The 27,517-nt window shown below is 47.0% G+C and overlaps 2 protein-coding genes across 2 annotated transcripts in view; both read right to left on the bottom strand.

Annotated features, from left to right (window-relative positions):
• Nucleotides 1-25,804, bottom strand: part of LOC119435833 (papilin) — a 105,025-nt gene extending 79,221 nt beyond the window's left edge. The window contains exons 1-4 of the mRNA XM_037702539.2: nt 25,506-25,804; nt 19,922-19,991; nt 15,823-16,013; nt 8,881-8,941 (exon numbers count right to left, since the gene is read on the bottom strand). Coding sequence (XP_037558467.1) covers nt 8,881-8,941; nt 15,823-16,013; nt 19,922-19,991; nt 25,506-25,528 — 345 coding nt within the window. The 5' untranslated portion in view covers nt 25,529-25,804. The remainder of the gene's footprint in view (nt 1-8,880; nt 8,942-15,822; nt 16,014-19,921; nt 19,992-25,505) is intronic.
• LOC119435834 (probable ATP-dependent RNA helicase DDX31) lies at nt 1,712-4,591 on the bottom strand. Its single transcript, XM_037702543.2, has one exon. It carries the CDS (start codon nt 4,344-4,346, stop codon nt 2,223-2,225), a length of 2,124 nt encoding a protein of 707 aa, XP_037558471.1. The 5' UTR covers nt 4,347-4,591; the 3' UTR covers nt 1,712-2,222.
• Nucleotides 25,805-27,517: the final 1,713 nt, after the last annotated feature.

Here is a 27,517-nt window from a genome sequence, read left to right on the forward strand (position 1 = left end):
ATTTTCAACCAGTTTGTATCCGAAGCAAGAAAAGACTATGTGGTCTGTAAACTTTCAGTGTCAACTGTACAAAAGGTGGCAATGGGCTTTCTAGTGAAGTGACGGGAGGTCCGCATGGATTGATGCACTCTAGCCGCCCAAGGATGCAGTGCAGTGGTCATACACATCCGTACATGCTGCATCTTTTCAAGGATGATACAAAGACCCCCCCCCTGACTGGGATACGTGTTTGGTACTAGAAGGGTGTTAGTGCAGTCAGGTGCCAATGGAAATGCTACAACTAGAATGAATAAACCAAAAAATCAGCAGACTTTGTCTTAATTCCTCTGGCTCTTGAAGTCATTTACTGCAACGGCAGCAGGCACTCACAACAGACACCACCACCTTCTCAAGAACTTTGTTCAAATGCACACGTCTTTTACCCACTACAAAATTGCTTGTGCTGGCCTCCGAAATACATGCACAGACACCATCACACCGCCTGTGTGGCATGCAAAACCCTACACAAATTACGAAGTACAAGCGCTGCACAATAGTGCAGTGGTTAGCACATCCAGCTCCCAACCGCACATTGCCATAGGCAATGTGCATTGCAATACTGGTGGCAGTGGCAAAGTTTACTATTTTAAAAATTTTTATGCCCCATGGTAATGCTGAAGTTCAGGATCAGGCAGTAGCCTGACGACAACAGCTGTCAACATAAAAGAACAGAGAAACACAACAAACACAGTTATATGCTTTCAACTGTGCAGTGAAAGCGTTTAGGGTGCAGTGCCAAAGCATCTGCTTCGAAATGTGTTTGTCCGGTGCGGTCGCAACGTTCAGCTTCTGCAGTATACACACGCATACTTCATAAGACACATCATACCAGAAAGACCCACAGACCTTTACCAGCTGCCCATTTATTAACCGTTCACACAGAAAATCATTTTTGAGTGTCAGGACAGCATCACACCCTGTCTTCTCATTCTGTGTCTCCTGCTCAGCACTGTTTCGCTCCCAAATATGCACCATCTAGTTTGCCAAGTTACATTAACGAGCTGCTTCAACACAAGCACTCTAACGTGTCAGCAGACATTAACGTGGCACTACCAAGGAGGACTCTTCAAGCATTTGCTACCTCTATGCCAGAGAATTATGGTGCAAAATATATAGCAAGTACCTATATGCACCATACACAAGTCCAATCCACTCAAACAAAACAAATTTTTTTTGTGTAGTCAAAAATGAGATGAGTTAATCCCGGGGGAAAAGTATAGCTCAGCCTCAGCTGTTGATATGGAAACCACAAATCTTACTAGCTGTCTCCCTCGTAATTTTACAGCAATAAAATTGAGTTCAGCAGCCACATTGGTACAGTTGAGAAACACAGATCCTGTGGTGCTAACCTGTGGTGCGTATAACACTGCACTACAGTGAATTAAGAGGGAACCACGAAAATTTTTGACTCTTGGGTACATAGGGAACAAGCAAGAGTAGATGACGCGGCACTGCAAAGCACACACAGTCATACCACCTACTCATGTGTCCCATATTTCCCCGCTCTACATGAGCCGCAACACTTCTTTACCACTTTACACTTCACATCAATGCAGTATTCTATCTACATAAATAAATACTTTAGAGTGTCTGCTATCCAAGGTCCTAAATCGAGTCTATAAATGGGCCCTGGGCTGGCAACGCAACAGGGTAGAGTAACAAACTCAACAAGCCAGATAGCATGTCTGTGAGCATTTATTTGACGACTTAGAATCTGGTGATGCACACTCAAAATACAACAGTAGAGAGTACGTTGGGGTACATGCCCTCCCACATGATCAATGCAACTGCCATGCGGTGACATTATGGGACAAAGCAAAAACATGCTATTGTAGAGGCATGGACCCAAGAATTGTTATCCACATATCATGATCCCTGTACCAGTGTTCGTGTACATAGCATATGACATCATAAATGACAGGAAACTTGTAGCAGCAGCACATGAATCGACAATTTGGCAACCGTGACAAAGTTAGGACGCCAGAAAATGGCTGTTTTTTTCAAACACACAAGCTGCTTTGTGATTGCCCAAAACGCTATCAAGACATGTATCAAAATGTCTGTGCCACCAAAATTTCTGCACTCGGTCCAGATTTCACTGACAAGTCACTACCAACATGTCTACAGTGCAAGCAAATGTTGCCACATACACTAAACAACACCCCCCGTCCTCATAGATGTGCTCAATCGTTGTGAACATGTTTTCTTCTCTTTTTCTTTGATTCCACAAGGCCACTGTCATATTCAGAAATTTTCATCCTTTTTACAGGTGGCTTCGGGTGTTTTCCGTGCTTGTCAGTCGATCTGAAACGGGCGTTCTTGTGCCCAAAACGACGCCCTGCAGTGTCCTGAGGCTGTGCGGCCCACTGTGCTCCAAGGCTGCTTGGAGTTTCTCGCAGACAGTACGCCTTGGCGAGGTGCCCCAGATGCAAGGCCTTGAATGACACCACGTGTCTCATGGCGCGAGGATAAGATGCGTACGAACGGATGTGACTCAAGAACCCTTTCTTTGCCATTTCCTGCAGAGCAGTCTCCTTGTAGACCTCACTTTCGAAGATAAGCTGGAGTGCTGTCACAAAGTCCTCCATCGTTTTCAGCTTCTGTCCCGGATCAGTCTTGGCTTCGAGGATGTGAGACTTGATGGTGAACACCTTGGACAGGACACCCTTCAGTTCCATTTGGTTCAGCTGAATGTTTCTTTGCGCAAGGACGTCAAGGAAGCCAGTTTCCGAGGGAAACAGCAGGAGAACAACCTTTCCCTTGGCACCGATGCGAGCGGTCCTCCCGGCACGATGGACATACTCCTCAGGTCGCAGGGGCACACAACACTGTACAATAAGGTCCACCTGAGGAACGTCTATGCCTCTCGATGCCACGTCAGTCGTGAAGAGAACACCAGACGTTGCTTCCCGAAATCGGTTAAAAACTTCAGCACGGTCATGCTGGGTCATTTCCCCGTGAAGCTTAACAAAGTCTATTCGCTTCTCCGTGTCTTCGAGCATGATGCCCAAGACCGAAGAGAAGAGGGCATGTTCAAAGTCGACAGAGTCCTGAGTAGCCAAGAACACGATGACTTTGCCCCGCTCGGACTCGACGCAAGCTTCGAGGAGCAGGCAGCACAGGGCCATCTGCGACAGCTTGACGGGAACCTGGAGGTAGTATTGGCTCAGGCCAGGGGGCAGGACAAATTCTTCGAGTTCGTCAGCTCCCGCTTCGACCGCTACGTCCACAGTTGCCGGATCCTCCAGCGTCAGGCCTGCCAGCCGCTCGACACCTTTGGTCAACGTCGCCGACAGGAGCACGGAGGTACCTTCCACTTGCCTCTGCTCCTTCCAAAGCGTAACAATCTTCGAGATCGACTCTTCGAAGCCGAGCTCGAGCATTCTGTCGGCCTCGTCGATGACTAGCCAGGAGGTCTTGCTCAGAGAAAAGGACTCCGTGTGCTCCAGGTGGTCCGTGAGCCTCCCCGGAGTGCCGATGACGACGGAGAGACCCTTACGGAGCCGTGCCTTCTCGGATTTCTTCTTCTCGCCTCCCATCAAGACGCCCGGCACGACCCAGGTGCAGGCCTTGCTAAGTTTCTCGAACCACTCGTACGTCTGCAGCGCCAGCTCCCTGGTCGGCACGACGACGACGGCGCGGACCCCGTCGGCGCGAGTTAGCTTGGGTCGGATCTCTTGCAGACAGTGGAGGATGGGCAGCGCGTACGCCAACGTCTTACCGGAGCCCGTGGCCGACTTGATCAGGGTGTCGCGGTGGTCGAGGAGGGCGGGAATGGCAAACTTCTGCACTTCGGTGGCGGTCGTGATCTGGAAGCGGTCGCGCAGGCAGGCGACCAAGTGCGGATGAACGTGGAACTCGGCGAACTGCGACGACGAAAAGACACGCTCGTTCTTGGGGTCGACGGCTGCTGTCGTCTGCTGCTGCTGCTGGCTCGTCGGCTCGGGCTCTTCGAGAGAGCCTCGTCCGCCAAACAGCGACTGAGTGAAGTTTTTCTTCTTTTTCCGCGGAAACGGCAGCTCACCTTTGGGCCTCTTCGCGTCCCCGTCGGTGTTAGCTCCCGACTCGTCGTCACGACTTCGCTTACCAGCAGACTGCGCACCAAACTTGAACTTGACTTTCGCGGGTTTCGACGACGACGCCTGGGTTGGCGGCGCCTGCTGCTTCTTGACGACCGCGGGAGTTGACGGTGGTTTCCCGGCGCCTCCGCGAAAGGTTGCCGCAGCAGTGGTCGGAGGAGGCAGACGTTTCTTCCGAGGTTGGAACTCGGTGCTCAGGTTGAGCACCAGATCGCCGGTGACTTCCATGGCCACGTGAGATGACGGGGAACTTGAAGAGCTTCGATGCGGTTACCACGCGATCTGAAAGCAAGTGCAGCGCTCTCCAAGCTTCATGTTGGTTCGCAGAGGTCACTCAAAGTTTTAAGCGCATTGCACGGTGAATACATGATGCGGGAAACGCTACACGTTTCGAACACGCTGTCGAAACACACAGCACGCGGGAGACGGAGAGCGCACGGGAAGCAATAGCCCGGAAAAGAGACTAGGCCTAACACATACTCTCTTCGGAGGACTTGTCTCACCACCTTCGAGATGGCGCTAGCAACGCGCTCACAATTGGGTAACGCTGCTACTCGTTAGAAGGTAGCGCCACTTATTTTCACCTCAGACTTGTTTCAAAGATTAAACTCGCACCATCTATCCAGCTACCAAAAAAAAAAAAAAGAAGAAAAAAAATAGGCGCGCTATACGAAATGAATTTACGCCGCTACGCTGCTGTGCGCGTCACAGCTTCGGAACACTGGCACGAATGCTGTATTTTGCTGCCTTGCTAGATTCGTCGCATACAAGCTTAGGAAGTCAGATTTGTCTCATCAGATGAAGGTAAACATTTGGGCGAGTCGTACAGCAAATCCAGTGAACCTATGGAAATACGTGCGACACAGAGAATTGTTTTAATTAAACAACCGCTGAAGCGATTTGAGTGAAATTTGTTGCTGGATTATACCAAATAGGGCAGGCCAAATTTTCACTTCGGCCATATATTTTTTTTCCTTTTTCCTCCTTCTTTTATTGCGAGAAGTTGCCGAGATCGGTAAGTATTTATTAATTAATTAATTAATTTAAATAACTGAAGCGCAATGTTGTTAGGCCCATAACTCTGTACCCATTCCCGTGTACCGTGCATTGGGTGGCTGTTAAAGAACCCCAGGTGGTCGAAATTAATCCGGAGTCCCCCACTATGGCGTGCCTCATAGATCAGATTGTGGTTCTGGCACGTAAAACCCCAGAATTTAATTTTTAACTCTGTGCGGAAAACAGATAAGGCAGCTTTGTTGGCATCTATTAAAACGTTTGAACCAGACAGATGAGATGTACGAATTTACAAATTCGTGAAGTTGTTACAATGTTTACAGGAAAAGTCCAACTCACTATTAGTGACATATATCAGAGCGGAGTATAATGCATTTTTTTTTTTCGCTTTAGATATCTCAATAGGTGCATTTTATAAAAATGTGATATCATTCTTTCTTTCTTTTCTTTTTTTTTCTTCTCGAGTTAAACAGTTATGAAGTTGAGGTTTCAGTTTCCTTAAATTTTGCAACTTTCTACAATTTTTGCAGAAAGAATTGATGGCATAAATAAATATAACTCTCCCTATGGTCAGTTGACTTTTCTTCAGATACTTCTTTTTTTAAATACAACTAATCTAGTCAAATTTGGTGCAGTGAATGCTGAACAAAATAACTTCTCCGTTCCCATGTATTAAGATAAAAGCTCCTGAAGCAAGGCTTTCTCTTAATTAAGTGCTGAACTGAGCATACGAAATTATTAAATAACTCGCAAAAAAGCCCCTTTATCAAGATATTTTGTTTGTGCTGCTTAGCACACTGGCTTTCCCGGTCACTTTTTGCAAAGCAGACGCTGTCTTGTCTACGGCATATTAAGCGCTCTATATTTTCTTTTCAATAAATACGCAAGGCCGCCACAAACAGATTTTAAAACACAAGTTTATCTCAAAGGCAAAGAACCGGCACATATCACGTGCGACAGGGGGCAAGAACTCAAAATGTCAGGACTTCCACCAACTACTGAAAAAAAGATTACTCACTGAAAATATTCGCTTTTAGGCGCAGCCACACTATAAAACGATCATAAATGAAAACCAAAGAAGAAATCCGCACATAAAAGCGAGAAGAAACAACCGTTGTTCGACTGTGGTTGGTTACTTCAAGCTTCCACTCTCCTGTGAGCATCTGTCTTACGACAAAATACAAGCAAACCCAACGAGTGACCACTCAGAAAGCATTCAGAAAACAACGGAAATGGCGGCTGCAGCGCATTCAGTAACACAAAAGAATACCAAAAATAAGATGTGATAGAGTTCAGACAACGTAACTTTCTTTTATTATCTCGTGGCCACAATTCTTAGGACGCTACTGCGAAAAAAAAAAAAAAAAAGAAGAAGAAGAAGAAGGTGATAATAAACCGAAGGACAATAAAGACAGGGTGGCAGCTAGCTTCCGTAAACTTGGGTTACTTCGAGCACACTTTACGAGTGCAGCCATTACCCCGACATACCCAGGTGGCAATGAACCCGCGAGAAAAAAAAATAATAATAATAACCGCAGCGGACGACGCCCCACGGCGTCGTCTGCTTCGGTTCTACCGCGGGAGCGGTGGGTGCCGTGTCGTCTGCCAATCACGGCTGACGCATGCAGACGCGTTCCCGTTCGCGCACGTCTGTTTTACATTGCAGACGAGTGACTCCTTTTTTCTCGTCTGTTTGTTTGTTTGTTTCGCGATGCTCGGCAGCATCGCCTGGTTGTACGTGCGCGAGGCAAGCTAGCTGGTGGCTGGTCACACCCTCGTGTTACATATTCTAAAACACGCTCCATTCTGCCTCCTGCTGCTTACGTTCGCGCTTCGGCGTTGTGCATTGCAATTGCAAAAGCTGAATTGGCAAGGCTGTCCGGAAGTCGCAGATCAAGTCAACACGTATGCCGTCGATAGTGTAGTCGTCGCTTGTAGTTCATGAAGTCGACGCAGGCGTGGCTGTATGCGTGCGGGCTCTTTTAGGCAACACGATGGCACGGCGGTAGCGGAAGTTACGGGAGCTTCATGGTTGGTTATAGGTTAAAGCAGGTACAAGACCGTTCGCGAAGTGTTGAAGGTCAACGGTCACAATATGGTATTGTTCTACAGCAACGACAGAATTTGCGCGTCATGAGATGTCGTCTGCTTATCGATTTAGCTCTTCTATTGGCTTATGTGAGCTTTTCACATATTTAGGGTTAACGGATCTAAATAAATGAAATTCAATAGTAAGCAAACAATTTCGAACTATTCGAATATACGCTATAAACTCGATGACAATAGGTACGGATACTGGGGTACTCAACATCGGAACAACTGGTTCCGCTGAGAGCTATTACTAATAACTTTATTTGGTTTGAAAACATGTATACACTTGAAATAGAGGACAGCAAAGCACGGAGCCGGCTGGCAACTGCTCATAAGTGTAATGCAGCTTTAACCTTATGAAGAATGGATGTACGCAGTCTGACGATTCTCGGAGACATCTCGTACGCTACTCTGCATTCCTAAAGCTTGCGCTTAGTCTGTAGAAAATTGATAAACTTGTATACCGACAGAAGCCGTCAGCGTGCATATTTCTCGTCGACTACTGCTCAATATAAACATCCTAACAGATTGATTGCGGAATATCCGTGGTCAATAACCTATAGTTAAGTATCAGACGACAAGCCCACGGGTTGTCACCAGACAATCTGCAAAATTCACAAAGAGACGCATAAACCTCTCGGAAGGGCAATTCAGAATGTGTCTAGCTTCTAGACGCAGCGTAAAATATATTTTCGCGTCGTAAATGTAAGGATTCATTTAGCTCGATTATATTCCTTTCTTATCAGACACCGCTCCCGACTTCACGATCCTGGAGCCGAATTAACAAAGTTGAGTGTTCTTTGTCACTGGCTGGCCGCTTTCGCTAGTAATATGTGCAGCATCATGGTTGGCTGGAATTTTCTCTTGCGGACAATTCACGCACAAAAGCTTTTTTTTTTTTTTTTTTTTTATGAATACGAGCCCTGGTAATAACGTAGGTTGGGCACTGCTTGGTCCACTGACGAAACGCGAAAAGGAACAGCATCGGAATAGGTGGTGTCATAATCCACGTCCCAGCGACGGCTGTCTCTGGTGTACAGAAGCTTATCTCGAAGGCCATGCTTTTGCTGAATGCATGCGCCAGAAGTGATTGCAGAGCCGGAAGCACGACCTAAAGCCCTGTTTTGAACAAGATGTCTACGTAATCATCATCAGAATCAGCAGCAGCAGCAGCAGCAGCAGCCTATTTTATGTCCACTGCAGGACGAAGGCCTCTAGACACCTTGGCCTCTCCCTGCGATCTCCAATTACCCCTGCCTTGCGCTATGTGATTCCAACTTGAGCCTGCAGATTTCCTAATTTCATCATCCCACCTAGTTTTCTTCCGTCCTCAACAGCGATTCCCTTCTCTTGGCACCCATTCTGTTACTCTAATGGTCCACCGATTATCCACCCTACGCATTACATGGCCGGCCCAGCTCCATTTTTTCCCTCTTAATATCAACTAGAATATCCTCTATGCCCGTTTGCTCTCTGATGACGGCTATCACGTGATTCCGGCTTTGCAATTGCTTCCGGCGCATCGAACAACCAAAAACATATCGCCTTCGAGATTGGCGTCTGAATTCAAGGAAGTGGTTGCTGAGCGCTGGGTATGGACACTATCGAATCGTTAACATTATCCCACCCCGTATGTGCTCGAGTAACAACCACTTACTTCGACGTTGCAGGAGAAGTACCTCTTGGATGGGCCGGTGCAGCCGTGTGTTCCGTCAACCCTGGAAAAGAAGACAAGGATAAACCTTTCATTATGCATGTATATTGCCGTGCATGGAAGTAGATGTAAGCGTGAAACGACTTCGTTATTTGGATACCATCAGCGTGCGTGTTACTTTTTTATGCGGTTATGCTAGCATTATGGCTTCGAGATGTTGACGGGCATCTCAAGGTGTCCAAAGCGGTGCACTTCCCGCGTACGTCGTCCGATACAACGATCATACGTCTACGCGAGATTACAGAGCTGTTCCAAACTACACCTTTAAATTTATTTTTTCTTAAACAGCATGATTTTATACAATTCGTCTGCAAAAAAATACATCTGCAGCCAGGGCCCGGCTTCCTGGTATGAATGTATCGGGAAGCGTTGCGCGTACAAACGGACAAACACAGGAAAAAGACGTGAACGGATAGAGCGCAACTGGTTTTTTTTTATTTGTGTAGAAGCCACATTATGTAGACTGCTTTGACACGTGCCCGAAAAAGGAAGGGGGGAAGGGAGAAGGAGGGGAGGAGGGTTGCAAATCACGCCCACCTCAATTCAACAGCAGCTGCGCAGAAAATTATTTTTCGCTCGGTACAGGGTAACAGAAGTGTCACTTATGCAAGTATCGCCTTTTTTCTTGATATAGAAGGCTTCTAAAAGCGCTCTATCCGTTCACGTCTTTTTCCTGTGTTTGTCCGTTTGTACGCGCAACGCTTCCCGATACAGCTATGCACCAACTCGCCCAGCAAGAAGTTCTTCTAAACTTCCTGGTATGAGGAGGCCACCCACCTCGGGCGAAGACTTCGGTTGCTCAGAACAATGAAGTTAATTCATAACATATATATATATATATATATATATATATATATATATATAGACGACGTAAATAAGAACTCTGCTTCCGGTAATCATTATAATTTGGCTCATGTTGAATTCAACAAAGAATTGAAATCGCTTCAGAGGCCGCCCAGTAGGAATGTAGAAAATGTAGTAGGCGAGGCACCCGGTGTAAGTCCGCCTCGTCAGAGCCAGCAATTAGAACAGACAGGTGCAGTGCGTAACGGAGCAGAGCTTGTCAGTATAGCACAGTACGAAACAGCATTGGACACAGCACCGCAGAACAGAATAGTAAAAAAGAAAGCACAGAAAGGAACCTATGGTTCCGTTGAAAGAATGCAGGGAGAATGATAAGAGTGAAAAAAAAAACGAAAAAAAAAACTTAGTGCCCTTCCACTCTGTGAAGGACGACCAGCGAAGCTGTCATGTGTTCTAATAAAATGACGAAATTATATATATATATATATATATATATATATATATATATATATATGCAATTAAAGCGTCAAGAAAAAGACACCCTAATCCACATTAATCGATCTTAATACACCCTTATCCACCTTATACCACCGTAGTCCTTCTTAATCCCCCTTAGTGGACCTTAATCCCCCTTAATGCACTCTAATTAACCCTAATCCTCCCTAATCAACCTTCATCAGACTTAATCCACCCTAATCCACATTAATCCTCCTTCACGCACCTTAATTGGTGGATTGGTGGGTAGACTGTGACGTAATTGGTCATCCGTCACTGGTTTTGACACTTATGTTAAGGAACCTACATAGGCTACTGCGGCTTAAATTTTGTCGACGCGACTTTTTTCTACACACCGTATCGACGCACGCACTTTGGGCCGTACAAGAACCCACAGTGGTCGTATAAAACTCAGAAGTGTACGCCTCTTCTGTTGCAGGGTGTCTTCGTTTCGTTTTTATTTTATTTTTTTTCTTGGAGCTACTCGCTCGCAGGTTTTTGCGGTGCCCCACTGAAAAGTGATGCGGTCGCCTGCGGCGCCGCGACAGGAGGACAAAAAGCGCTGGACCCGCAACAAACGCTCGCGGCGAGGGAACCGTCCAGGAACATGAGATAAGGGAAACGTACCGCAACGCTACCCTGCACACGCACGCACGCACACACACACACACACACACAAAGAAAAAAAAGAATAATTTGGAAACGAAACTACGGCGGTGACTGCGTCTGAACAGAGACCGCGGTGCGCCTTCCCTTTGCGGTGTTGCGCGCCGAAAGAGCAAACGGTGGCAGAGCAGTCACGACTGCTGGAAGCCGGCCGCACTATGCGAGAGAGATCACGGCGAGAGAACGCTAATGCTGCGCACGGTAACACAGTTAGAGGAGGGGGTGAGTGGAAAGGGAATAGAAAAAAAAGGAAACGGCGGTGACTAGGCACACTGGATAAATGGTCGGTTCAGCCAAGGTGTTGGACGAAAGCAGCCAGGGAGACGAATAGAAGAGAAAGAGAAAAGAAAGGAAAGGGGGAGGGGGGGGGGGGCGGTGAAGAGTTCAGTAGAGGTAAAGTCGGAGAAAGACAGCAGAGATCCCCATATGCTATGGTGAGCCGAACTTTGAGTACCGCAGGCAAGAGAAAGAGCCAGTAGAGATAGCGAAACCTGAAAGAATGCGGATATAAGTCATATGAGAAAGAAGCAAAAGCGAGCACAGGCTAGACAATCACGGAATCGCGTTAAAAGAAAAAAAAAGTGAACTAAACGAAAGATGCTGAACAAAGACGACGAAACGGTGATAAAAAGATGACGAACAGGTCGAGGAGAAGGAGGAGTCACACGGGAAAGCGGAAATAAAGAAATAAAAAAAAATAACAAAGCAGGAAGAAGAAACTAAAAAACTGAATATCTGAGGTTTTACGTGCCAATTAAAACCAAGATATGATTATGAGGCACGCCGTAGGCGGGCGACTCTGGATTAATTCTGACAGCCTGGGGTTCTTGCACAAGCACCTAAATCTAAGGCTGGCTTCAGGAAGAGCTATTCTACGATGGATCACATCCATGTCATCAATCAGGTAATCGAGAAATCTGCGGAGTACAGTCAACTTCTCTATATGGATTCCACAGATTATGAAAAGGCATTTGATTCAGTAGAGATACCAGCAGTCATAGAGGCATTGTGTAATCAAGGCGTACAGGAGGCATACGTGAATATCTTGGGAAATATCTACAAGGATTCCACAGCTACCATCGTTCTCCACAAGAAAAGTAGAAAGTTACCTATCAAGAAAGGGGTCAGGCAAGGAGACACAATCTCTGCAATGTTACTCACTGCATGCTTGGAAGTATTCAAGATCTCAGACTGGGAAGGCTTATAGAAGTGAGGATTACCGGCGAATATATAAAAAAAACCTTCAGTTTGCAGTTGACATTGTCCTATTCAGCAACCATGGGGAAGAATTACAACAAATGATTGAGAACCTTGACAGAGAAAGTGTAAGAGTGGGGTTGAAGATTAATATGCAGAAGACAAAGGTAATGCTCAATAGCCTGGCAAGGACACAACAATTCAGGATCGCCAGTCAGCCTCTAGAGTCTGTAAAGGAGTACGTTTATTTAGGTCAATTACTCACAGAGGACCCTGATCAGGAAAAGGAAATTTACAGAAGAATAAAATTGGGTTCGAGTGCATACGGCAGGCACTACCAAATCCTGACTGGGAGCTAATTACCACTGTCATTGAAAAGAAAAGTGTACAATCATTGCATTCTACCGGTGCTAACATATGGGGCAGAAACTTGGAGGTTAACAAAGAAGCTCGAGAACAAGTTCAGGGCCGCACAAAGAGCGAGGGAGCGAGAAATGTTAGGCCTAACGTTAAGAGACAGGCAGAGAGCGGTGTGGATCAGAGAGCAAACGGGGATAGCCGATATTCTGGTTGACATTAAGATAAAAAAATGGAGCTGGGCAGGCCGTGCAATGCGTAGGATGAATAACCGGTGGACCATTAGGGTTACAGAATGGATACCAAGAGAAAGGAAGCGCAGTCGAGGACGGCAGAAAACAAGGTGGGGTGATGAAGTTAGGAAATTTGCAGGCGCAAGTTGGAATCGGCTAGCGCAAGACAGGGGTAATTGGCGATCGCAGGGAGAGGCCTTAGTCCCGCAGTGGACATAAATATGGGCTGATTATGATGATGATGAAATCTAATTGCACGTGCGTTTCTGCATTTCGCCCCTATCGAACAAAAGAACTGCTGGTGAAATAGTGCGCAGAGTCGCAGCACTCCGTCTCGCAAATTCCGTGCAGCGGGCAAGAAGGGCGACAACGTGGAAATCATGCGCTACAACATCAAGGCAGGCTCCGACAATAAGCAACGTCACATTGCATGCACTCTCGCTGAAACTGCGTAACGCTCTATAGACTGCATACTATACAGTCTATATTCCGTTTTACTGGCGCAGATGTACCTATTTGTTCTATATATGACTCCATTTTTACTCCATTTCTAACTCCATTTAACTCCATATGGGAGTATATAAAGCGGAGTATATAAATGGGGTTTTCAGAACTCAGATTGGTCTCAAGAAGGTGTACGAGATTCTTGCACCCGCTACTGTGCCATCACCTTCTGTATACCTACGACTCCCATACGTCAACGCCATGAGCCAACGCCATGAGCCAACGCCATGAGCCAACGCCATCAAACGAAGATTCAAGCAAGACCCAGACGCCCGCTACACCGACGCGGCCAAGTATCCGCATCGAAACGCATACGCTCTCAGCGTCGTAGACTCCCGAGGCCGCGAGTTAGCATGGGCAACCGTCAAGGCACGCAACCCGGAAACGGCGGAAGAAGCAGCAATCGCTCTCGCCACCACCCCATGCACAGACGCAGCAGTCGTTTTCACCGACTGTCAGGCCGCCTGTAGAAATTTCTCGAGGGGCCGCATCTCGGCTGATGCACTCAAGGTACTACAACGACGTAGCACTCCGCTCCCGTACACCTGCGTAACGTGGGTACCCGGACACGAGGGGCTAGAGGGGAACGAAGCGGCCCACACCGCTGCCCGCGAGCACGTCAGCCGGGCTCCCCTCGCCCCACACGCCCTCCGACCCGCGGCAGAAGAGGTGGAAGCCGTACCCAACAACTATTCGGCGATATTGCAACACTACAGGCTCGAGCGCCGCGTGTACCCTCCACCGCACCCAAACCTCGGCAAAGAAGAAAGCGTGGTCCTCAGACGCCTACAAAGTAATACCTACACTCGCGGCACTATAATGCACCGCCTCTACCCGACATTCCACAGCTACCTCTGCCCACTCTGCAACGTTCCCGACACCCTGGCACACTTGCTCTTGGAATGCCCGTGGCATGAAGACAGCGAAATGCAGCCGGAAATGGACGCTAACCGAGCACCACAAGCAAACGAAGACCACCTGTTTGAAACGTGGGAGGCCAAGCTCACCCTCGGGGACCTGGAAGACCAACGACAACTCGTCGCCAGGGCCAAGAGGGCAGCCGAAGCCAGAGGGTTCCTGGACTAAGGAACCTTCCCACCTCAGGGTGATACCGGGCCTCGCTCGGGACACTGTTTCAATAATAAACGTTTCTCTCTCTCTCTCTCCCATACGTCGTCTCCGATCGTCACATGATATGACGTAACGACACCTTCGTCACTGCAAGGAAAGTAAATGTCACCTTCTGTGGTCTCTGTTCGGGTAGCTTACAATATATGGCGTTGCGGTGCTGAGCAAGCGGTCGCGGGTTCTACCCCGGTCTCAGATGCCCCATTTCCGTGTGGACGAAATGCAAGAACTCTCGTGTGCTTAGACTTGTAGGTGCAAGTTAAAGAACCACAGGCGGCCAAATTAATCCGTAGTCCCCCACCTACGGCGTGCCTTACGACCAGGTCTTAATTTTGGCACTAAGACCTCAGGATCTAATTAAGTGAAAAAAATTCCCATATTGCTCTGATATTAATCTTTAGATTGAATTACAATGTTATAGTTTAGGAGCCCAATATATAGGACACCGAGTAAGAAGGTTACACCGAGTTGCAGAGGGGGGATAGGAGCAAGAACACACATAAAATAAACTAAATACGAAACTAAGAAAGAAGACAACAGGAGATAAGTAAATCCTACAAGTATTAGAAAAACCTAAAGAACATTCAAGAGAAAGTTAGCTTAACACTTTAATCCGTAAAAATGATAGTAACTAGAAAGAAGAGCAGCTCAACGCTATGCTCATAACCTCTACAACACTTCCACGAAAAATATGTGAGTTGATGTAAATATTATATAAATAGTATGTATTAAAAATAGCAAAGTGAAGAGTGATACTCAAATGTAATTGCCAGTTAGCTTGCTGCGTCTCCGTGAAGTGTGTACCTAAGAGCGAACTGAGCGACTAGAGACGGGCATCTTTCGGGCGACGCCTCCTGCTCAACAGAAGGGCGAATCTTAATAGTGCGCAAGGACAATTGCCTACAACTCTCCCAAAACTGTTCTCGTGAAACGAATGTAAGTCAGCATAGAGTTAATCTCCTTGCAGTCTCAGGTCCGCCAAGCGACGCATCTCACTCATATAGGAGGTCCAACATTTAATAGCGTGCTAAGAAAGGTTGCCTAAAGCTCCCCGAAATTGTTCTCGTGCAAGCATGGCCTCTCGACAGAAATTTAAGTACCTGCACACTCACGTCCATAGGGCGACGCACCCCACTCGTAGGATATGCCAAGATTTTATAGCATGCAAATTAAGAAAAATGTTCTCTAAAACTCTCCAAATTAGTTCTCGGCAAGCACACCCCGTCGACAGACTCGCAGTCCTGGTACTCTCATGTCGGTCCAGTGACTGATCTTACAGGCGGTTCAGGTATGGTAGTGTGCCAAGAACGGCTTCCTAAAACTCTCTAAAATTGTTCGCATGAAAGCACAGCCTGTCGACAGACCTGAAGTCCACGCAGACTCACGTCGATTGGGTGACTCATGCATCTCATAGGTGGTTCAGGCTTTAATAGTGTGCCAATGACGGCTGCCTAAAACTCTTCAAAAATCGTTTTCATGCAAGCACAACACGTCGACAGACCTGAAGTCCTCGCAGACTCGCGTCTGGTAGGCGACGCCTCCTCCGCAGGTCCTCGAGCAGGAACTGCTAACAGTCCATGGACCCCAGGGACCTGATTCTTGATACGACCCCGGGTTTAAACCCAGCGTCACGTTTTGCTGGAAGTGGTGCAAGTGTTGGTGCTGCCGCCGCTGACGACCGTGGCGAATGAGCTGCACAAAGCGAGAGAAGGCACACCCCCTTTCTTTATTTCAGTGATATAGCCTGCCATCATACAGTTCATCATACCCATACTGCGATAGTTCACACGCCATGGGAATGATGGTTAGTACATCGATTAGTCTGATCTTCATGGTTTCGGCTTGAAACACATTTGTGACATTTGTCTTTCTAAATTTCCGAGCACAAGTAGTTTTCTAATCTCAGAAAGGCATGCAATTAGTCTCTGCCCACCAGCGTAATAATTACCAATCGTTGCATATTTAACGCGATATTCTGCTGAAAAAAGGGTCAATTCAATTGAAAAGTCACAAAGTCGTTCGAAGCCAGAAGAAGTAAGTTGAAGCTAATCCATGCACTGCCCATCATGTCCATGTCACGGTGGCTATCCATTGGTGCGCTATTCTGGTCATTGAATAATTCCGCCATATTGTCGAATTCGCCATCTCGTAAGTTGTGATTGGTCCACAGGGTGCTATGGCTTCTGTGATTGGCTCGAACAGCTGCCATTACAGAATTTCACGATTAGCTGAACCACCGTGTTTGCCGCTGATTATGAGGCACGCCGTAGTGAGGACTCCGGAAATTTGGACACCTGGGGTTCTTTACGTGCACTGTACACAGAAATTAGCCCGCGACCTCGTGCTCAGCAATAGCCACTGAGCAACCACGGCGGGTTTTTGTCTCGCAGACACTGGCGTCACAGTTAGCTCTAGCAATTTTTGTAGGAAACTCTGCTTGCCATAAGGCATAATGTTTGGCATGTGTTATGTACGAGTATGAGCCCTACACTGCGCACAACTGGTTGGTTGTCGGCGTGTGTGTTGTCTGCCTTTCTGCAGTCCTGTAGCCAGCGCTGTTTCTGTTTCTTTTTTTTTTCTCTCTTTTTCTTCCTTCAGTATGCCGACAACTTAGTACACGCGTGCGCTTTCGCAGTGTATATGATAAATCAGACAAAAACATGCAGTTTTGCTTAAAGTTAAAAAGAAGGGTCATGACAATCATTTCTGATGGAAGAAGAACGTAAACTTTATTATCAAATCGATAAGATTTGAGTCCGGCGTATTTTAGTGGGTCTGGGCACCCGCCGCGGACGCGGTTCCGAGACCTTGTCTCGAAGCGGCTTTCTCGGCTCGCTGGACGGCCCAGAGCTGTATTGTCAGGTTCGAGCTGAGCAGTGCGGTCTTCCAACGCGAGCGGAGGCTGGCGATGGAAGAGACAGAGGTGTCGGCACTGCCCGAATTGTTTGTTATGTCCTGACATTCCCATAACATGTGATTAAGTGTGGCAACCTCGCCACAGGATGTGCATCTGTTTGTAGTGTACATGTCTGGATACATGGCGTGCATGAGTCTGGGGTTTCTCTAAGAATCCGTTTGTAATTGTCTGTAGTGTACTGCTCGCGTCCTATCTAACCTAGTGTGAGGGAATGGGTATACGCGTCTCTGTAACTGGTAGTGTGTCGGGATGTCATGGAACCAGGTCAAACGATCCTCCCACGCCCAGAAGTTTGCAATACCCCGCGGGGGCTCTTCCTCCGATGATGCTCGGTGAGTGAGGCCTCGAGCAACGTGGTGAGCCGCTTAGTTGGGGGTTCTCAGTCCAGTGTGTGCCGGGATCCATAGCAAGTGCCTTCGGTTATCGAGGTTGGCTTCTCACTGGTGTATGGGATGTCGCTTGAGTATGTGATACGCCTCTTGCGATATGCGCCCATTTGCAAAATTGCGAACTGCCGTTTGCGAATCGCAGATCACGTATGTAGCCTTGGTTTGTGTGAGGGCCAGTGCTATGGCCGCTTCCTCTGCCGCTTCGGCATATGCCGTGTTCACGGTGACGCTCGTGAGGTGGTTACCTCGGTGGCTAGTAACTGCCGCCACGAAACTCTTCCTGTCTCGATAACGGGCTGCGTCGGTGAAGACTGCCTCCTTGTCGTTGGAGTAACTTTGGTTCATGTGTTGTGCCCTGGCTTTACGTCTCGCCGTGTGGTGTTGGGGGTGCATGTTGGGAGGCAATTGGGGCACGTATATTTGCTCGCGCATGGTTCTTGGAATTTCCACTTTGGTGCCGTGCTGCGTGTGGTATGTAATGCCGAGCTTTTCGAGCACGTGCCTGCCCGGGCGGGTCTTGGATAGGCGCTCGAGTTGGGACACTTGTTGCGCCTCCACGAGTTCCTCGAGCGTGTTGTGCAAGCCTAGTTCCAGCAGCTTGGTGGTGGTCACTCCGGGCGCAAGTCCCAACGCACATTTGTACGCCTTGCGTATGAGGGTGTACAAATGATGGAAAGATGTCGCTGTTTTTTTAAGGGAGCCAAACTGAACAGTGCAAATTATCTGTTAGGTGTCCTGAAGAAGGAGGTCCTGCCTTGGGCCCAATCACAATTTGGAAACCGTCAGTGGAAGTATCATCACTCCGCTCGGGTTCAAAAGACGAAGGTGTTGCACCAAGAAAGGTGCACGAAAACCTTCCCTGATTTCATTTCCGCTTCAGAACGGCTCTTAAACAGTACAGATCTAAACCCGCTTGACTATTCAGTATGGTTTATGTTAAAGAAAAAGGCACATTCTGCTCTACTCCTCACCGCAATTTGGCTGATCTTCGTCGCACATTAGAAAAAGCAAGAGTAGTGAATGAGACGAAGACTACATCCGTGCCGCCATCGATGCATTTCCGAAGCGACTCAATACTTGCACCCGCGCAGAATGTGGACTTTTGGAAAATTAGATTTGGAGATTTGTGTATGTAAAGCACAACGCATAAAATTAACGTAAACGTGATGTTGCTACAGTACATCAAAACCATATTTATGGTTTTTATTTGAGTGCGAACACTTTTGTCACACCCTGTAAACCAGCGATACCCTACCTTCAGCGATATCCTACCTTCTTTATTCAGATACAGTTGTTGTCGTTGTTTTTTTTTAATGTATTTTCGCATGCTGTTATTTCTTTCCTACATATTTTGTATTGTATACCCACTATTTTTGCACCTTTGTACTATCCGTTACATATTTTTTGTACTACCCACTCCTGCCTAGGGCCTGGTAACGAGGCTGGTAGTACGAAATAAATACAATAAATAAAAATCCCGGACGTAGCAAGGACAAGCGAGCCACGCGGACGGGAAGAGTGTGGTGGATCATACGCCTTGACCCCACCCCGTAACCCACGTGACCCACGCGACTGCGTATTACACTAGGCCTCGTCGATTATCCGTGCCTTTAAGTCTCGGATTGCCTGAGGCAGTGCTTCCAGCCAATGAGCTTTGCGTATGCAGCGTCTCGGGCAGTCCTGGACAGTCCGGGACGACAAATTGAAGAGGCCCACTCTGGGATCGACCCAGTTTTGATTACATCATATCCGGTAACGGCCCAGGGCCGCTATTTTGTAGCGATGCCTTCCGCTCGATTCCGTGCCAGTCTTATCATGCACCGCTCACGGCCGGCTGATCCCATTGATAACGTGGCCGGAGCGACTCTCTGGCCACTGACCAAAGGCGATAAGACACTAGCATCGGAAAAGGCATCGTCACAAAATATCCGCCCAGTTTACTATTTGTCTCCAGGATCAGCCCACTTGACGAAAAACTAACCGAGCAGACACGCCAAATCCCGTGGAGGAAGGGCAAGGAAGATTTGCTTTATTAAAAACATTATTCGCTTGAAGGCGTATATATGTTTCGTAGATAGATAGATAGATAGATAGATAGATAGATAGATAGATAGATAGATAGATAGATAGATAGATAGATAGATAGATAGATAGATAGATAGATAGATAGATAGATAGATAGATAGATAGATAGATAGATAGATAGATAGATAGATAGATAGATAGATAGATAGATAGATAGATAGATAGATAGATAGATAGATAGATTCAGAGGCTGCCCTTCGGTAACTCACGTGTCTCCTGCCATCTGCCGGCGAGTCTAGCAGCAAGAGGAACGCCGCTAGGAGCACAGCTCCCCAACTCCTGCGAATACATAATGAAAGAAGTTTAAAAATAACAGAAATTCCCGCAGGGGGGGGGGGAGGTGGCACGACAGTAAATGAACAATAACACAAAACAACATAACAAGAAAATCAGAAAAAGTGTAAACAGCAAAAGGGAATGCAAGTGAACAAGAAACCACAAAGTTATAACCTACACTGCAAGGAGTATCAAGAAGAACAAGCCCAGCAATGTTACTTTATTTGCTGTCGGGCCTACGCTTCAGGCACGAGCGGGAACAGTAGCAAATACGTTGCAACGGATAAGACAAACATCGCTCGAAGAGAAAAGCTGTAAACCGAGAAACAACAACAAAGCGAGGCTCACTTCAAGCAAGCGTATACAGAGCCACACCAACCAACATAAAGAAAAGAAAAAAAAAAAAGGAACGACGTATACAAGGAACGCCTTCGTGAACACGCATTCACGGAGTGCATCAGCGAGCAAAAACGTAAAGGAACTAATATAGAGAGGAAAGATAATCCCCAGCACGGCTTCTTTTCACGGTGCGGTCGAGAAGACGCGTACTTCAGTTTCGCGCCTGTCCTCTGCAGACGCACGCAATGGGTGGGGGTCACAGAGGGTTCAAGAAGGCGATTAACTCGCGAGAGAGGCATGTAAGATGCGGCGGCGAGCCGCAACATGCCTAATCCTCGCGGCTTGAATTCCGCCCGGTCCCGGACGTGACGGATGTCCTCATTCTGTCAGTTGCCCGCGGCTCGTTTCGCAAGCTGCGCTGAACAAGCGCTGTCCTGGATGTGCAACACACGGCCTTGAACTTCGACGGCTGAAGATTTTACGCCCGACTATAAGCATCGAGATTGAAACAATAAAAGAAACGTACCCCACTACTTTCAGTGAGATTAATAACGGCAGAGCTTCTTACCGCCACAGAAGGAACGCAGTTTCGCTTTCGAGAGAATTTTACTTTCAGTGTGAGCGCTTAGCGCTGAAGCAGGACGAGTGGCCAAAATAGACGCCGTCTTTTGGAGCTGTTGAGGACCATACAACCACGGAGGAAAAGGAGGAACTAGGAAGGAGCATTGCGTAGCAAAAATTGAAGCCAAGAAAAGTCGGCCCAGCACGTGATCACGTCACGGTAAGCTTTAGTGTCTTTCATGTTGAAGAGCGTGCTGCGCACACGCTCTTCCGAAAGGACGATGGGCACGGAAGCAACGGGCGGCTGAAACACTTGCACTTTGTTTTAACAAAGGCGATAAATGCATGCGTTGCAATAGACGACCGAAGTTGCACAAGCATATCGAGAGAAAATGAGAAAATGTGCGCAGGGCGGTTGGCAAAGCATCCGAACCGGTGCTCGTCGATTAAAACCTGCCGGGAACCAAGCCCACAGGGCCGAGTCCGCCGAGTGCAGGGTCACGTGTTGGGCCGACTTTTAAAACAAATAACTTTCCTTTGCCTCCTCCGCCTGTCATCGTGGCTGGTCGGTGGTTGGTGATCGGAGGTCGGACTCGGCAAGGAAAACGTTCGTTCGTTCATTCGTTAGTTCGTTCGTTGGTGCAGAAACCACCGTCGATGGTTTCTGCACAATTCTTTAAGAGAGAAAAGGTGAAGGGTCGTGCAAAGAGTTGGCTTGCGAAGGCTGGCTACTTGACGTAATGCTTCCTCTTAGTTTAATCATTTCCTTCCTCCATTCGTGTAGAGCATAGCGCGAACTATAGACCCCCGCAGTAAACAAACGCACACACTCTTCGTTCAAGAGTATACGGGCCGCATTTTCTGCGACCGCCAGATTGACTACAGGCTGGTTAAGGGTTTCTTTCCTTTCCTTTTTTTATGTGTTATGCATAGGATTCCAACGCCCTGGGTTACGAAAAGAACCCTCGTGTTAACCATTTTCACAAGAAAACCGTTCTCCACAAGAAAAGTAGAAAGTTACCTATCAAGAAAGTGGTCAGGCATGGAGACACAATCTCTCCAATGCTATTCACTGGATGCTTAGAAGAAGTACTCATGCTCTTAGACTGGGAAGGCTTAGGAGTGAGGATCAACGGCGAATCTCTAAACAACCTTTGGTTTGCAAATTACATTGTCCTATTCAGCAACAATGGAGACTAATTACAACAAATGATTGAGGACCTTAAACGAGAACGTGTAAGAGTGGGGTTGAAGATTAACATGCAGAAGACAAAGGTAATGTTCAATAGCCTGGCAAGGGAACAAGAATTCAGGATCGCCAGTCAGCCTCTAGAGTCTGTAAAGGAGTACGGTTATCTAGGTCAATTTCTCACGGGGGACCCTGATCATGAGAAGGAAATTTACAGAAGAATAAAATTGAATCGGAGTGCATACGGCAGGCATTACCAAATACTGACTGGGAGCTTACCACTGTCATTGAAAAGTGTACAATCATTGCATTCTACCGGCGCTAACATATAGGGTAGAAACTTGGAGGTTAACAAAGAAGCTCGAGAAGAAGTTAAGGACCGCATAAAGAGCGATGGAACGGAAAATGTTAGGCCTAACGTTAAGAGACAGGAAGAGCGGCGTGGATCAGAGAGCAAACGGGGATAGCCGATATTCTAGTTGACATTAAGCGGAAGAAATGGAGCTGGGCAGACCGTGTGATGCGTAGGACCGATAACCATTAGAGTTACAGAATGGATACCAAGAGAAGGGAAGCGCAGTCGAGGACGGCAGAAAACTAGTTGGGGTGATGAAGCTAGGAAATTTGCAGGCGCAAGTTGGAATCAGCTAACGCAAGACATGGGTAATTGGAGGTCGCAGGGAGAAGCTTTCGCCCTGCAGTGCCAGCAGTGGACATAAAATATAGGCTGATGATGATGATGATGATGATTACGATAATTAGCCATTCAGAGGACTGGAGCGTCAGGGGCGCCACGGGAACAGTACCACACAGCCGAACGACACGTATCGTAAAGTCGCAGAGTTAGCCAGTATACTTTTGACAAAGGCACATGGACGGCGATGCCCTCCGAGTTGTTCATTTGCGACTATGAGACAACTTATTATGCGAAAAAGACATCGGTCCCGCCAGAGATAACAACACACAAAGAAACGATAAGAGAACGATAAAATCGAGGTGCCCTTCTACAACGGCATACACGCGGGTTGGCGCCCAGTTAGCGCGATGAATGCAAAGCTCACGCCCGTTTCACCCAGTTCCTTCAAAGGCTCCAGCCTCAATTTATCTCTCGCGTAGGATGGTTATTGCCTTCTGCAATTCTGCAATTATTAAGGTTGAGAAGCCCTTAATTGTGTAGAGCGAAGTTTCTTTTCTCCCCCTCCCCCCACTGTATCAATTTTCTTGTAACCTGGCCTTTATGCAGCAGTGCGCTTGTCCAATTTAACTATTGTTAGACGACAGGGGAAGACAACGCACCACTTCTTCAGCACAAAAAAAAAAAGAAATAAAAACAGGCACGTGTGGCTTTTCTCATAACCACTATGCCAGAGAATTCGGATTTGTAAGCTTACACAATTTTGCAAGTTTGTTGTTACAAGTTCGTTTAATTTTTGCTTTGCAAGTTTGGTGTATTACACGTAATTGTTACAGCTTGCAAGTTTCGTAACTTTAATCACCGTCTGCGTCTAGTTGGCGCTATGATTTGCAACATTACAAGCTCGCCAAAAGTGCTAATGCGTAGAGGACAATTCGAAACAAGGCTTTGAGTAACAACAGCGACACCTGGCAGGGTGACGACATTGTCGATGGCTGACTACGTCGATCAGCCGACGACGATGACGTGGACATCACAACGCAAAGCAATGTTGGAGTGGCTTGTTTACCGTTTTTCTACGATACCACGAGAGAACTCTGCCGCTGCGATCGTTCGGCTATCATGAAAATTACGGGCAGTACATGGATTTTCCTACTATTCGTACACGTGGCTTCAAACGTATTTATTACGCTCTTCCTTCTCCTATCATACAACAAAATAATTAGTATCTGCGCGCCTGCGTAATCATTGCATTCATAGCGCAATATCCCGTTGAAACTTATCGATTTGCAAAGACACAAAGTCGTTCGAAGCCAGAAGGACGAAATTCAGGCAAATCTGCGCCCTGCCCATCATTTCCCTTTCTGGGGTGATAGCCTGGACCGCAGTTCCGGACATTGTCAAAATCCGGCCATGTTGTCGAATTCGCCATCTTCTCAGCTCTGATTGGCCCAGAGTACTATACTACGGCGTCTCTGATTGGCTCAAAATGCCGCGATTACAGAATTCGACATTGCGGCGGAATTTGACGACGTCCAGAATAGCACCCCTGGCTGAGCAGCCATAGATGTATAGCTCCGGTAGACGCTATAGTACGGGACTTCCCTCTGAGTAATCTTTTGCAGAAAGCTCTTACGTTCACTCTGTAGTGTCGCTGTGGCAGCTGACTTCTGACATCATGACGTGGGGTGTGTTCCAACTCCGGTTAGCATTGAAGACCGCCTATGCTTTGACTTTAGCTTCGAGTACAAATAATGTAACGCACTTGGAAGACGGCTCTGCTATATCTTGACGCCACGTCGCGTCCATGAGAGATATCCAAGAAACGCACACATTATCGCTGTGGTTTAACATTTTGCCGGTGCGAACCTATGAAAGACACACCGTATAGGTTACATTAGGCGCATAAAATGCAGCTTTTAACTCGCAGCGGTGGCTCGTTGGTATTTCGCGTTGTATTGCTGATTCGAATCCCTGAGGCACGGAATGTAAGAATGCTCGTGCGCGTGTCATAGAAGCTCAGGCAAGTCAAAGTTAACTCCAGGGACCCACACTGCGGCGTATTTACTTGCCCGTGCGTTGCTTTGAGACGGGAAGCCTAAATCGACAAAAATAAAATATCTGGCCGCAAGTCGATAAAGAGATACCCTCCAACCCTCGGCTCAGAAGTCCAGCTAAAGTAAGCACGTCAATATGAGCGCTAATCAGCGAATCTAGAACGTCAAAAGATAACACAATACCCTACATCGAGACCAATCAAGACTTGTCAAAGTGAACGACTTCATTTTTTAATGCTATATTTATGGGCAGACGCTGAGACATAGTAGAACGGGACAATAGAGGTCGACGTCCTGCCTTTAGTTTAGGTATATGTAGGCTGGCCTTCTTCACATTTGATTATTGTCAACAAGCTGCAGCGGTTGCGAATCAAGGTTACCTTGATTAATATTTGAGTTTTAATAACGGCCGAGTTTGAGAATGCAAAAGAAGAGAAACGTTCCTGTGCTTAGATTCAGGCACACGTTTTAAGGAACACCATGTGGTCAACTTTAATGCGAAGCTCTGTAATGTGGCGTCTCTCACACTCAAGTATTCGCTCTAGCAACAGCATAAAGCTGCCAAAAATGGATCGAGATAAATATACGATAACGGGATTACGTTAATATAGTCGCGAATATACTTGGCGGCGACGTTTCAAGGGAATACACGTGACGGGACCTTGTGGGAATGGCATGCTCGATAAACACAAATGCGCGATAAAATGGGTAGATTCAGAACGCAGTCATCAACTTACGAATGTGCCCTGGGAGCTGCCATGCACTGCTCTCGTGCGGTGCGGTGAAGACGACCGTGTGATTCTGACACAATTCCAGCCGGCTTGCCTCGGTCGGAGAGAGCAAATAAGGTGCGTCGATGTACGCGTCGCTATTAGGTCCGGAGACGAGACGTGCGGGCCAGAACTCGAAGCATACCCGTTGCCAGAATGGACGAAGAAAGGATAATAAATACTACAGACGGCGGTAAGGAGGTGAAAGGATGTACAGTATACAGACGTCGGGCGAAGAACTTGTCCCGTGCGTCCGAAGCGCACCGAAATCGCTGACAAAAAGATCGGCTTTCAAAGGAATCAGGGGAACCCCCCCTTCCCCTTTCCACTTCCCATCTCCTCCTCCTCCTCCTATCACTGTCGTAAGTCCCCCCCCCCCCCTTTTTTTTTCTCTCTCTTTCTCATACTGCTCGCGGTCGTTCATGAAACAATGTATCTTTCTACAACATCCTGTGCCACGTGACCACGTGACGTCACCCATTCTTTCCTTCTCAGTATAGCGGCTCTTAATCCACAATCAACTGCCACCCGCCTTTTCTTTCTTTTTCTTTTTCCTTTTCGTTCCTTCCTTCATTCCGTCACTCACTCGCAGCTCCGTTTTCATTCAGCTGTAACTGCCGAGCTGGAGATTTCGTTGACACTGCTGCGTACGATTCGAGAAAGCCTGAAAACGCCACACTCTCTTTAGCACTGACTCCTTAGTAACTCTTTTCCGCACATCGAAGTGTACTCCAAACGTTCTCGTAAACCACCCCTCGAGGGAGTAGGATCTCTCTGTTGGTGTACAGAGTGCGATAACTATCGGAAATTAAGAGCGGCGTAAGTTGTTAGCCCTCGCTAAAAGGAGCTTCTAGGGCAGGTTATTGTTTTTTTTTTTTTTTTAGAATGTATTGCTCTGCTTTCCTAATTCGGTTAGGCGAAGGTTAAGGAGTCTAAATGTAAAGGGAATCCTTGCGATCCCTTTCGTATTAACGAATTTCGAATTAACGCAGTGCTGGCGTTGCTCTGCGTTGCGAACGGTAGCTTTGACGTTGGGAGGTTACGCAACTATCTTCCGTTTAAAGAAGGGTGGCTGATTCATCTATTTCGCGTACCAATAATTTTGTTGCAGCGTCGTATACTGGGAAACAGTAAAACAGTAAGACAACAGACAAGGATGAAAGACCGGACAGGTCTAGGACAGAATTGCTCCCAATGCATATGCACGCCAACAAGAGCTTGTAAGATAAGAAAAAGCGTCACACTTCTTGTGAAGCATGCCCGTGTGGATTACTCCTTTGTTTGTCTTGCTTCGTTAAAAAGTGCCGAGAACAAAGTAAAGAAAGTATTGCCAGACTCTCGCTATTTGTTGTTTTTGTTATGGTTGTTTTCTTTAATTTTATTACCAATCTCTGACAAAAATAAATAAATTATGGGGTTTTACGTGCCAAAACCAGTTCTGATTATGAGGCACGCCGTAGTGGAGGACTCCGGAAATTTTGACCACCTGGGGTTCTTTAACGTGCACCTAAATCTAAGTACACGGGTGTTTGACAACAAGAATTTCTAGGGATGTGTTCGTCCCATGATATGCAACAGTCTAGCTTTTTTTTTTTTTTTTGGGGGGGGGGGGGGAGGGCATTACATGTAACTGTTAGAATCTTGCTTGTTTAAATGAAACGTTTGTGTCCAAAAGGAGATCATTGCTGGTGTTAATGGTTTGTGAAAGTTACCGCAAAAATGAAGTAGTCTAAACTGCCAGACAACAAAACCCTCCGATTTCTCTCCGGTCTTCCTTATAAATAACAACATCCCCGATATCTCACCGGTCTTCCTCTATAAAATAACACCCCATTTTTATCCAACGAATATTAAAAGAAATGCAAAATCCGGAAGCAAAGGACCCTAAATACAACGCCTTTCCGGAGCATGTTTTTCTTTAGCGTGTGCTGCACCACTTTCCTTGTTAGGTTAGGTTAAGGACTCTTAAAGCAAGTGGT

This window comes from Dermacentor silvarum, unplaced genomic scaffold (genome assembly GCF_013339745.2).
Source record: "Dermacentor silvarum isolate Dsil-2018 unplaced genomic scaffold, BIME_Dsil_1.4 Seq941, whole genome shotgun sequence".
Taxonomy (NCBI): Eukaryota; Metazoa; Arthropoda; class Arachnida; order Ixodida; family Ixodidae; genus Dermacentor; species Dermacentor silvarum.